Source organism: Eurosta solidaginis, chromosome 3 (assembly GCF_040869045.1).
Source record: "Eurosta solidaginis isolate ZX-2024a chromosome 3, ASM4086904v1, whole genome shotgun sequence".
In the NCBI taxonomy this organism is placed as follows: domain Eukaryota; kingdom Metazoa; phylum Arthropoda; class Insecta; order Diptera; family Tephritidae; genus Eurosta; species Eurosta solidaginis.
This window is the reverse complement of record NC_090321.1, coordinates 99,794,235-99,808,434: the sequence shown is the minus strand read 5'-3', so window position 1 is coordinate 99,808,434 and position 14,200 is coordinate 99,794,235. Positions and strand designations below refer to the sequence as shown.

The 14,200-nt window shown below is 35.7% G+C and overlaps 1 protein-coding gene across 12 annotated transcripts in view; it reads left to right on the top strand.

The window, feature by feature from the left end:
- The window catches only part of LOC137244201 (RNA-binding protein fusilli-like), a 166,191-nt gene that overhangs the window by 107,378 nt on the left and 44,613 nt on the right, over positions 1-14,200 (top strand). For all 12 annotated transcript variants that reach the window (XM_067772865.1, XM_067772863.1, XM_067772862.1 and 9 more), the window contains exons 4-5: positions 9,999-10,394; positions 13,892-14,177. In XM_067772865.1, coding sequence (XP_067628966.1) covers positions 9,999-10,394; positions 13,892-14,177 — 682 coding nt within the window. The remainder of the gene's footprint in view (positions 1-9,998; positions 10,395-13,891; positions 14,178-14,200) is intronic.

Genomic DNA, 14,200 nt, shown 5'->3' with positions numbered 1-14,200 from the left:
CAGTTCCGTATCGTCTCTCTAGAGCAGCCATCAATGCTTCATAATTGTTCCGCTCTTCTTTGGGAATCGTCTGTAGGATTTCGGCTGCTGGCCCCTACAATCCCACGAACAGAGCTGCAACTTTATCTTCAGCATTCCAGTTGTTCGCTGCCGACGTCTTCTCAAATTGGAGCTTAAATACCTGGAATGGAACAGAACCATAAAACGTTGGGGATTTTACCTTCAGAGTATACGTTGAAGTTATTGGACGGTTCAATTGTAACTCCTGAATCCGATCTTTCAAAGCATCCATCTCGGCCTCCACTTTATTTTGTCGTTCACTAACAGCCTCCAGCTGCGATGAGAATTTTGTTTCCTGTGCCTCCAGCTTTGTTGAGATACGTTCTTCTTGTGCTTCGAGCTGTAATGTTATGCGTGCCTCTTGTTATTTTAATTGGTATGGAATTTGTGACGCCATGTGTGTTTTCTGTTCTTCCAATTGTGATGCCATATATGTCTTCTGTTCTTCGAGCTGTGTTTCCATCTTGGATGTTACTGTCGATGTTTGAGCAGTTATTGCAGCCAGTATCATGTTCAAGTCTGTGCTGGTAATTGTCTGCGATGTTTCGTTTTTCTCTTCAATTTTTGTTGTTGTCTCGTCCCCATTAGGATAAAAGACATACTCGTCCACATCAATTCCTTCTGCTTCCATTGCCTCTCGTAACCGTGCCTGAAGTTCGAGTTTAACGCCGCTTGTATTCAATCCACGGCTCTCCAACTCCTTCTTCAGTTACTGGATCTTCAATTCACTGAACTTTGCCATGTCCTTGTTGTCCTCCGGAATTTATTCAACAATTCCTTTTCTGACACCAATTGTAACGAATTTTCTGCAAATCCTCTTATTTGCCCTTTTGCTAGGTTCGTATCGCTAAACTGTTGAATAAATAACTCCAATATTGAATAATGGAAAAATGGCCTTTATTAAAATAATTCACAATAACACTCAAACTGTGCAACGAATAGCTTACTAACCAAACTGATAGCTTAAAGGAAACTGACTTTCAAAATAATACTGCTATTGCTCGCTAGATATCGTCTTAGTCGTAACTGCTTGACAACTCAAATCAAACTGAATTCCAGCGCCTCTACATATGCGGCCTTTTATACTCTCTGGTTTCCTCGTTCGCATCTTCTAGAATCTACTAGCATTGTCCATGAGCTCTCAAACTTCTCAGCTGTAACTAAAATTGCACAATTTTATACATCTTCTAGGGGCTTCCAGAATCTACTAGTCCAGTAGCTCTCAAACTTTTCAGCTGTAACTACAATTGCACAATTTTATAGTTTTTCTCATTACATACTTATAGGAGTATCTCAGATATATGCATGTGTTAGTGCATTGACTCTCCGCTGCTCGTATACGTACATGGTACATATATGTAGACGTAGTTATTGTTTCGTTTATGTAGATTCATAATGATTGAATTATTGATGTGCATTCACGTCACTGCTTAGCATCGGCTTAGAGACGGCAGCACTCCTTAGTTTTGCTAATATTCGTAACAGTACGATATGGGTATCAAATGAAAGGTGTTAATAAGTATTTTAAAAGGGAGTGGGCCTTAGTTCTATGGGTGGACGCCTTCTCGAGATATCGCCATAAAGGTGGACCAGGTGGACTCTAGAATTTGTTTGTACGATATGGGTATCAAATGAAAGGTGTTAATGAGTATTTTAAAAGGGCGTGGGTCTTAGTTCTATTGGTGGACGCCTTTTCGAGATATCGCCATAAAGGTGGACCAGGGGTGACTCTAGAATTTGTTTGTACGATATGGGTATCAAATGAAAGGTGTTAATGAGTATTTTAAAAGGGAGTGGGCCTTAGTTCTATTGGTGGACGCCTCTTCGAGATATCGCCATAAGGGTGGACCAGGGGCGACTCTAGAATTTGTTCTATAGGTGGAAGCCTTTTCGAGGTATCGCCATAAAGGTGGACCAGGGGTGACTCTAGAATTTGTTTGTAAGATATGAGTATCAAACGAAAGGTGCTAATGAGTATTTTAAAAGGGCGTGGGCCTTAGTTCTATAGGTGGACGCCTTTTCGAGATATCGCCCTAAAGGTGGACCAGGGTGACTCTAGAATGTGTTTGTACGATATGGGTATCAAATGAAAGTTATCAACGAGGGCTTTAAAAGGGAGTGGCCATTAGTTATATATGTGAAAGCATTTTCGAGATATTGACCAAAATGTGGACGAGGGTGACCCAGAACATCATCTGTCGGGTACCGCAAATTTATTTATATAAGTAATATCACGAACAGTATTCCGGCCAAGATTCCAAGGGCTTTTGATTTCGCCCTGCCGGACTTTTTCATTTTCTTCTATTTAATAATTTATAATTTTGCAAAGTTTTTTTCTAAAGTTATATTTTGCGTCAATAAACCAATTCATCCCTTTTTCCGTATTTGGTATAGAATTAATTTATTTCATTTTTCGTAACTTTCGATATCGAAAAAGTGGGCGTAGCCATAGCCGGATTTCGGCCATTTTTAACACCAATAGAAAGTGAGTTCAGATAAGTACGCGAACTGAGGTTAGTAAAGATATATCGATTTTTGCTCAAGTTATCGTGTTAACGGCCGAGCGGAAATACAGACGGTCGACTGTGTATAAAAACTGGGCGTGGCTTCAACCGATTTCGCCCTTTTTCACAGAAAACAGTTATCGTCCCAGAATCTAAGCCCCTACCAAATTTCACAAGGATTGGTAAATTTTTGTTCGACTTATGGCATTAAAAGTATCCTAGACAAATTAAATGAAAAAGGGCGGAGCCACGCCCATTTTGAAATTTTCTTTTATTTTTGTATTTTATTGCATCATATTATTATTGGATTCGAACTTTGACATTATTTACTTACCTACTGTAAAGATATTAAATTTTTTGTTAAAATTTGCCTTTTAAAAAAAAATTGTTTTTCTTAAGTGGGTGTGCTCGTCATCCGATTTTGCTAATTTTTATTCAGCATACATATAGTAATAGGAGTAATGTTCCTGCCAAATTTCATCATGATATCTTCAACGACTGCCAAATTACAGCTTGCAAAACTTTTAAATTACCTTCTTTTAAAAGTGGGCGGTGCCACGCCCGTTGTCCAAAATTTTACTAATTTTCTATTCTGCGTCATAAGTTCAACTCACCTACCGAGTTTCATCGCTTTATCCGTCTTTGGTAATGAATTATCGCAATTTTTCGGTTTTTCGAAATTTTCGATATCGAAAAAGTGGGCGTGGTTATAGTCCGATATCGTTAATTTTAAATAGCGATCTGAGATGAGTACCCAGGAACCTACATACCAAATTTCATCAAGATACCTCAAAATTAACTCAAGTTATCGTGTTAACGGACAGACGGACGGACGGACGGACGGACATTTGATTTGATATATTGAAGTCTATATCTATCTCGATTTCTTTATACCTGTACAACCAACCGTTATCCAATCAAAGTTAATATACTATGTGAGCTCTGCTCAACTGAGTATAAAAATAATTTTTTAAATAAATTATATTAAAATTATTTTAATAGTCATTATTTGCTTATTACTTCAAAATATAGGTTTTTTTTAAATTTTTTTCTACAAAAACGAATTCGAAAAAAGAAAAATTGTCTGAATGAAAGTTGCTGAAAATGTTCTGAACTTTTTTAGCTGTAAAGAAAAAAAATGTTTCCATAATGTAAAACTTGACCAGTATTTCTCTTTATTTTAGCGGAGATACGATTAAGTTAATAAAACAAACTTTTCGTCGTCCACAATCAATATATATTTCTCAACCGGAAGTCGACCATCTTCTTCTTCTTATTTTAGTATTCTCCTTGTACAGAGTTGCCTTAATCTTCAATATCGTACATTTCTTAATCTAGCACATAATCTAATACAATTCGCTATTTGTTCAGAGTTACCAGCTTACAGCTCGGCCAACCTGACACTGTATCGACCTCGTTACGTTATAACTTAATTTCTATTTTCACTATCGTACATTCCTTAATCTAATACCTAATATTATACAATTCGTTATTTGTGTTCATAGTTACATCTCGGCCAATCTGACACTGTAATCGACCTCGATACAGTATAACTTAATTTCTCACAAATATTATTCTGGTTCCTCCACATCTCTATCAGGTGTTTTAGTGCACGATAGAGTACGCTTTGGAATCAGTCGCAATTTGGTGTACTTTAGAAATATTTAATTCCTTTTTATGTCTTAAATCCAAAATTCAATACATTTTTGTCTTAACCCTCGTCAATTTAATATAAAACGTACTAAGAAAATCACGTCCCAAGATAACTGGAGCGATCATGTCATTATCTTGTATGATGTTCAATTCAATTTTACTTCTTTGTTTATCACAGTTTATACAACAAATATTTTTTCCTCCGATGCCTTTAAAGTTTGTGAGATATCTTGCGAATTGATTTTCCAGCAGTTGTTTTGGAACATATGTTTCCCGAATAAAACTAATCGGACTATCGGTATCAGCTAGAGAAAAAAAATTTTCGGACATAAACTTATTATCTATCCTGAAGGTGATACTTACTAAATTGAATGCCTTTATTGCATCTCTAAATAAGTGCTTATCATCATTGGAATCATCATCGTCATCATCATCGTCGTCGTCGTCATCTTCGTTGTCATCGTCGTTATCATCATCATCATCGTCATCATTATCACCATCATTATCATCATCGTCATCATCGTCGCCGTTATCTTCGTTGTCATCGTCGTTATCATCATCATCATCCTCATCATTATCACCATCATTATCATTATCATCATCGTCAGCATCGTCGTCGTTATCATCATCATCATCGTCATCATTATCACCATCATTATCATTATCATCATCGTCATCATCGTCGTCGTCATCTTCGTCCTCTTCGTTGTCATCGTCGTTATCATCATCATCACTATCATCACTATCTTCCTCACAATCACCATCGTTGTCGTTTTCACCATTAACATTATTTGCTTGCTGTTGTTGCTTTTGTAATTTCACCATCTGTTTGGCCATCGCCTACATCGAAAGGACATAGCAGTGCATGAATTCTTGTGCTGTTATGGCAGTAGTAGGGAAATCCATTGTTTTCCATTAAAATTTTGATTATATCTTTTATGGCATCAGCCATTGCAAAATAATAATAGTAGTTTTTTCGCTGGGTTTCTATACACCTGAGATGTAAAGCTTGACCAGTATTTCTCTTTATTTTAGCGGGGATGCATTTGAGTTAATAAAACACACTTTTTGTCGTCCACAATCAATCTATATTTCACACCCGGAAGTCGACCATCTTCTTCTTCTTCTTTTAGTATTCTCCTTATACAGAGTTGCCTTAATCTTCAATATCGTACATTTCTTAATCTAGTACCTAATCTAATACTATTTTCACACAGCAACTTATTGATCTCATTTCACCTGCTAATGAAATCGTAAATTTTTTGCTTTCACACAGAAATAGCTGCTCGATTAGTATGAAGGATGAGACAGACAATCATGGCGGAACGATACAAGGTGGGAGCATGGTGACATACCTACAAACAAAAAATTCCATGTACTTGTAAATTCGATGGACAAATGTCAAAATCGTACTGCGCCGGTAGTTGATGTATCAAATCAAATAAAAAAGGTTATAATCAGCTGTTCGATGCGGCCACCTGGTATCGTTCCGCCATGCAGACAATGACATTTGCTTTGAAAACTAAGAAGCGGAAACGGAAGCGACACGCTGCCAACAGAGTTGCATTGTGCTTTTGACTTCATTAGGCATTCGATTAGCTACTAATGAAATCATAATAGATTCGAATTTTGTAGGGAAGATTGAGCTCAATAAGAGTCTTAATGTAGAAAATCGCCTCTATTATTCAATAAGCCGTCTGTGTGAAAATGGTATAATACAATTCGCTATTTGTTCAGAGTTACCATCTTACAATAAGAAATTTGTTAAAAATGATAATATAGTGGTTAAAAGTTCATTTTAGGCTAATTTCTCATAATTTAAGCCTGATATATCTACTAAAATTCAAAAACACTGATGAAAAAACCCATCCATACAATTTGAGCGGCTCTAACGTACATATATTAAAAAAATACTCCTGATTTAGAAGAGGATATTTTTCTCAAAAATATAGGATAGACTTTAGAGATCCGCAATCCTGGAATACATGGTATTGGATCATGGTAACAGGGAATAAAATTAAAGTATCCATGACTTTTTTTTAAGTAGTTATTTCTCTTATACCTGTTCCCACATTCTCATCGAAATATTTTTTTTTTAATTCGGCAACTTTTGCCCATATAAGAAACATGGAAATTAAAAAAAGAAATGTAAGGCGCGATAACCTCCGAAGAGATTTTAGGCCGAGCTTCCCTTCCAATTTGCGTCGTGCTCTTTTTAATTTTTCCTATAAATTGGCGGGACGGGACCTACATGTTTAATTCCGACTCCGAACCGCATCTGCAAGGCAAATAAGTTTTCACTGAGAAGCTGAAATGGCTGAAATACACTCGGAGTGCTTGCCTAATCACTGCCGAGTGTCGAACCCGCTTAGAAAAGCTTTCTTCTAATTGAAAAAACGTATTTCAAAAATTTCGATGGTGCTTTTCCCGGGGCGTGAACCTAGGATCTTCGGTGTGGTAGGCGGAGCACGCTACCACCGCACCACGTCGGCTGCAACGTGGAAATTATTAAAATATTATTCAACAATTTGTACCTTGTAAATTTCTTCCCAGGAGTGGAATTACAGCCCGCACTCCTACGATGACCAAACTATGGACAAAAAGTCTCGACCAAAACCTTACCTTTGCTGTAATGCAACTTTTCCCAATTGCCAAAAACAAAAAGCGTACAAGCAAACATACAAACTATGTAATGTACAATGAAAAAAAACTATGCAAAAATGGCGATTGGGAGAAGTAGCACAATAACAAGTCGTGCCTAGGAAAGTTCGAAGAGGAACATAACGGTCGCTAGGATATTGTATATAACCTGACATTGTAAAATTTTCACACTTAACTCATTAAAACCGTCTTACCATATCTAAATTTTCCTATTGAGACTGCATTCAATGAAAACTCTCATTTCATTTTATAAGCATTTGAAAATGTAACGTTTGTTCTATATTGATAGTCTAAACAGCTCCTTCCATGTGATATCCACAATGGCTTTAAATATCCTTAGGCCGTCCAGGTCGAAGATTTGGTCAATATCTCGAAAACGAAGGCTAACAATGAAACATTATTAGTACCCCTGATTTTCCTGAACTTGAAATAATTTTTATTGTCCGCTTGATTATAAAAAAACAGTTTAAAATAGTGCCTTCATTATGAAGAAAAAGTTACAAAAAATTAAACGATATCACATTTCTTATTGAAATTTTGTTGTTGGATGATTTAAATTTGCAAAATACTAGTTCTCCTGTTATTACACTGTTTCCCCCTTTCTGCAATGGTTTGCGGCACAATTTTTTTTTCAGATAAGGTATTAACTGGTAGCTGTACATTCTTACAAAGATCTTGCAATTTGTTTCGAACTTGGGGAAAATAATGTCAAATCGCTTGTAGCTACATAAATTTTATTTTTGTCAAAGAAGAGAAACATCCTAAAAAATCTTTGCAACCACGATTACGATTTAAAATATTTTTCTAGTTATAATATTAACTTTGAAATTAGCTTACGACTTCGTTCCAATTTCCAAGTGCAAGAAATTGTTAAATTATATTACGTGTCTAATTTTGTGGAAACTATCATTCTTATACTCAGCTAAGCAGAGCTCACAGAGTATATTAATTTTGTTCGCATAACGGTAATCCGTAACGGCATAAATTAATCGAAATAGATATAGACTTCTATATATCAAAATTATCTGGGGAAAAAAGAAATTCATTTAGCCATGTCCGTCCGTCCGTCCGTCAACACGATAACTTGAGTAAATTTTGAGGTATCTTGATGAAATTTGGTATGTATGTTTTTGGGCACGCATCTCATATCGATATTTAAAATGAACGAAAGCGGACTATAACCACGCCCACTTTTTCGATATCGAAAATTTCGAAAAACCGAAAAAGTGGGATAATGCATTACCAAAGGCGGATAAAGCGATGAAACTTGGAAGGTGGGTTGACTTTATGACGCACAATAGAAAATTATTAAAATTTTGGACAATGGGCGTGGCACCGCCCACTTTTAAAAGAAGGTAATTTAAAAGTTTGCAAGCTGTAATTTGGCAGTCGTTGAAGATATCATGATGAAATATGGCAGGAACTTTACTCCTATAACTATATGTGTGCTAAATAAAAATTAGAAAAATCGGATGACGAACACGCCCACTTAAAAAAAAAAAAAGAAATTTTAATAGTCAACAAAAAATTGAATATCTTTACAGTAATATAAGTAAATTATGTCAAAATTCAACTCCAGTAATGATATGGTCCAAAAAAATATAAAAATAAAAGAAAATTTTAAAATGGGCGTGTTTGCGCCCTTTTTCATTTAATTTGTCTAGAATACTTTTAATGCAATAAGACGAATAAAAATTTACCAATCCTTGTGAAATTTGGTAAGGGCATAGCTTCTATGCCGGTAACTGTTTTCTGTGAAAATGAGCGAAATCTATTGAGGCCACGCCCACTTTTTATACACAGTCGACCGTCTGTCCTTCCTCTTGGCCGTTAACACGATAACTTGAACAAAAATCGATATATCTATACTAAAATTAGTTCACGTACTTATCTGAACTCCTTTATCTTGGTATTAAAAATGGGCGAAATCCGATTATGACCACGCCCACATTTTCGATGTCGAAAATTTCGAAAAATGAAAAAAATGCCATAATTCTATTCCAAATACGAAAAAAGGGATGAAACATGCTGATTGGAATGGTTTTTTTGACGCAAAATATAACTTTGGAAAAAAATTTTGTAAAATGGGGTGTGACACCTACCATATTAAGTAGAAGAAAATGAAAAAGTCTTGCAGGGCGAAATCAAAAGCCTTGGAATCATGACAGGGATACTGTTCGCGGTATTAAATATATAAATAAATTAGCGGTATCCAACAGATGATGTTCTGGGTCACACTGGTCCACATTTTGGTCGATATCTCGAAAAAGCCTTCACATATACAACTAAGGGCCATTCCCTTTTAAAACCCTCATTAATACCTTTAATTTATTACCAATATCGTACAAACACATTACAGATTCACCCCTGGTCCACCTTTATGACGATATTTCGAAAAGGCGTCCACATATAGAACTAAGGCCCACTCCCTTTTAAAATACTCATTAACACCTTTCATTTGATACCCATATCGTACAAACACATTCTAGATTCACCCCTGGCCCACCTTTATGGCGATATCTCGAAAAGGCGTCCACCTGTAGAACTAAGGCCCACTCCCTTTTAAAATGCTCATTACCACCTTTCATTTGATACCCATATCGTACAAACACATTCTGGGGTCACCCCTGGTCCACTTTTATGGCGATATAAATAAATTAGCGGTACCCGACAGATGATGTTCTGGGTCACCCTGGTCCACATTATGGTCGATATCTCGAAAACGCCTTCACATATACAACTAAAGGCCACTCCCTTTTAAACCCCTCATTAATACCTTTAATTTAATACCCATATCCTACAAACACATTATAGATTCACCCCTGGTCCACCTTTATGGCGATATCTCGAAAAGATGTGCACCTATAGAACTATGGCCCAGTCCCTTCTAAAATACTCTTAAAAAAAATACCTTCCATTTGATACCCATGTCATATAAATACATTCCAGGGTTACCCTTAGTTCATTTTCCTACATGGTGACTTTCCCTTATTTTGTCTCCAAAGCTCTCAGCTGAGTATGTAATGTTCGGTTACACCCGAACTTTGCCTTCCTTACTTCTTTCATAATAATTTTATCAATACTATAATTTTATTTTTAAAGAATGTTTACTCTTTTCAGATTATTGGAACAAAGCAAATTTTAGTGCGACCCGAAAGCGGCTTTACAAAGGATCGTACCGTGTCTGGTTCCTCTGATGTTTCGTTAGTTAGGGCAGGTGCTTCATCTCCTCCGCTTGCTTCACAACATGCTGATGTAATTAATAATAATAACACCAGTATAAGTAATTCAAATACAATTGGTAAAAGTGTTCACAACGGTGTCAATACCACTCTGTTACTTAATAGTAACAACAATGTAATGACCAATGGACCAACAACCGCCTCCACTGCTTTGATGATAACACCGGTCGCAACGTCTGCTGTTGTAAGTTCTACCCTTATTACTGAACCAATTGAATTACCTATAGCCGTTGCACAGACTACCGGAAAACCTTTACAAGAAGCGATCGAAGAGGTGAGTACAATAAGAAAAAAACTTTCTTGATATATGTATAAATAATATGCACCGACGGAAAAACTCTTCGCCCAGCTAAAGGAATTTACGCATACCACGGGACCAACCTTTTTGTAATATTTTGTACCACTTATTTTTGAAAATTTGGTTTTTTTTTAATAAATCGGCGAAAAAATTTGATTAAGACATGTCCGTCCGTTAACACGATAACTTGAGCCAATATATTATATGACTTTTACATTGAGCACCCATTCAGCAAAACAACGTGCACAATACTTTACAGAATCGCATGCAAATTTAAAGTTTAAATTGTGTGTGCAAATGAAATTTCAATAAGTGTGCATTTTCCAGCTTTTCACAGTTAGCGATTTTACCCCCTGATTATTAGAATTAGAATGTTGAAATATGACGTTGGGACTGACATAAAGATTCTTGACACAAATTTGAATTGTGATAAAATCAATTGTACAAATATTATTAATTATAAATAAAAAACCGACAGAGAGGTTGCCTGTACTATAAAAAATGCTTCGAAGAAACATTTACAAAATCAGTTGAGTACCACGCCCACTTTTATAAAAAATACTTTAAAAGGGGTTGTGGATGAATATAATAAGCTTTATCTTTGTAAAAAAGAGCTTTATACCAATGGTGTTTCATTTCCCAAGTATATAACAAGAAAAACAGAAAATTCAAAATTTTTAAAATGGGTGTGGCACCACCCCTTTTTATACTCAGCTGAGCAGAGCTCACAGAGTATATTAACTTTGTTCGCATAACGGTAATCCGTAACGGCATAAACTAATCGAGATAGATATAGACTTCTATATATCAAAATGATCTGGGTGAAAAAAGAAATTAATTTAGCCATGTCCGTCCGCCTGTAAACACGATAACTTGAAGAAATTTTGGGATATCTTGATGAAATTTGGTATGTATGTTCCTGGGCGCTCATCTCAGATCGCTATTTAAAATGAACGAAATCGGATTACAACCACGCCCACTTTTTCGATATCGAAAATTTCGAAAAACCGAAAAAGTGCGAAAAACCAAAGGCGGATAAAGCGATGAAACTTGGTAGGTGCGTTGACCTTATGACGCAAAATAGAAACTTAGAAAAATTTTGGCCAATGGGCGTGGCACCGCCAACTTTTAAAAGAAGGTAATTTAAAAGTTTTGCAAGCTGTAATTTGGCAGTCGTTGAAGATATCATGATGAAATTTGGTAGGCACGTTACTCCTATTACTATATATGTGCTAAATAAAAATTTGCGAAATCGGATGACGAACACGTCCACTTTTAAACAAAAAAATTTTTTTAAGTCAAATTTTAACAAAAAATTTAATATCTTTACAGTGAATTATGTCAACATACGACTCCAGTAATGATATGGTGCAACAAAATACAAAGATAAAAAAAAATTTCAAAATGGGCGTAACTCCGCCCTTTTTCATTTATTTCGTCTAGAATACTTTTAATGCCATAAGTCGAACAAAAATTTACCAATCCTTGTGAAATTTTGGTAGGGACATAGATTCTATGACGATAACTGTTTTCTGTGAAAATGGGCGAAATCGGTTGAAGCCACGCCCAGTTTTTATACACAGTCGACCGTCTGTCCTTCCGCTCGGCCGTTATCACGATAACTTGCGTAAAAAACGATATATCTTAACTAAACTTAGTTCACGTAGTTATCTGAAGTCACTTTATCTTGGAATAAAATATGGCCGAAATCCGACTATGACCACGCCCACTTTTCCGATATCGAAAATTACGAAAAATGAAAAAAATGCCATAATTCTGTACCAAATATGAAAAAAGAGATGAAACTGGTAATTGGATTGGTTTATTGACGCAAAATATAACTTTAGAAAAAACTTTGCAAAATTGGTGTGAAAGCTACCATATTAAGTTGAAGAAAATGAAAAAGTTCTGCGGGGCGAAATCAAAAGCCCATGGAATCTTGGCAGGAATACTGTTCGTAGTATGACATATATAAATATATTAGCTCTGTTCTGGGTCACCCTGGTCCACATTTTGGCGATATCTCGAAAACGCCTTCACATATACAACCAAGGGCTACCCCTTTTAAAACCCTCATTAATACTTTTAATTTGATACCCATATCGTACAAACACATTTTAGAGTCACCCCTGGTTCACCCTTATTGCGATATCTCGAAAAGGCATCCACCTATAGAACTAAGTCCCACTACGTTTTAAATAATCATTAACACCTTTCATTTGATACACATGTCATACAAACACATTCCAGAGTTACCCTAGGTTCATTTTTCTAAATGGTGATTTTCCCTTATTTTGTCTCCAAAGCTCTCAGCTGAGTATGTAATGCTCGGTTACACCCAAACTTAGCATTCCTTACTTGTTTAACCAAGCCATTTTTTATGTTTCGGGAGCCATAACTCGAAGAAACGTTAACGGATCGTAAAAAGATTGGGTGCACATATTTTCTTTATAGCAGGCAATATTTCTAGTAAAAATGGAGGGATGGTTAAAGAAGCCCACTTCTATATGAAAGACTTTTAAAAGCGATGTAGACGAATAAAATAAGCTATACCTTTGCGAAAAAGAGCTTAATATCAGTGGTATTTTACTTTCTAAATGGAATTATAACAAAAAGTTAGAAAATTTTGAAAATGGGAGTGGATCTGCCCCTTTTTTGACTAAGCACTTTTCTATGTTTCGGGAGCCATAACTCGAAGATTAACGGATCGTTAAAAGATTGCGTGCACATATTTTCCTTATAGCAGGAAACATTTCTAATAAAAATGGACGGGATCGTTTTAAGACCACGCTCACTTTTTGTATAAAAAGGATGTTTAAAAGGGTCGTAGACTAGAATAATAAGCCATATCTTATTAAAAAATAGTTTTGTATCAATGATATTTGACTTACCAAGTTTTATTGTAAGAGGAAATTGGGAGACATTTTTTTAATGAGCTATGCCACGCCCCTATTTCGATCAAGCATTACAAAACATTTCTAGAGTCTCAAAAACATAAATGTAATACTCCTATATTGCTAATAGAAAATGCTCGCAATGTGTTTTGAATTCGAAATCAAAACAAGACAGCATATAAAATGTTTTTGATTGTAGCAGCATAAGTGTGACAAGAAAAAATTTAAATTTAGGTACATTCGATTATTAAATACAAAAACAAAAACGTTCAAACAGCAATATATCGGCACTTTGATGTTTGGGTAAATCCTAGCCTTTTGTAGCAATATAGGAGTATTACATACATGCTAAAAAAAATACGTCTCTTGTAACAAAGTTCGAAAAAGTAATTTATTTGAAATGAATTGAAGCTCATGCTGAGTATATAATGCTCGGTTACACCCGAACTTAGGCGCCCTTATTTGTTAAATCATTGATAAAAATTACGCAAAAACTATTTATTAAAAATTATATTCTAATTTGTCATGTTCTTTATAGTATGTAAATAAATGCGTTTAAAAAATTTCATTGCTCCCTAGTTCGATGAATATCTACGCTCTCTATCAATATACGCCGATGATCGCGATAGTATCAAAATTATTACCGACGGGCAGTTGCCTCTGCGCCAATGCATGCATCGAGAGGCAAGTACTAAAGATATCTGGCTACCGAATTATTACAACCACTTCTGTGATCTACGTAAAGAATTCTTAAAATTCAAATCAGGTGATCTATCGCGAGCTCTTGTTCCCGTAAGAGATATTAAAAAAATACTCCAAATACCAGCTATACAAACACCCCAAAGCATTGGTGAAATGATGAAAGGTTTGTGCTTGTTTATACTCACA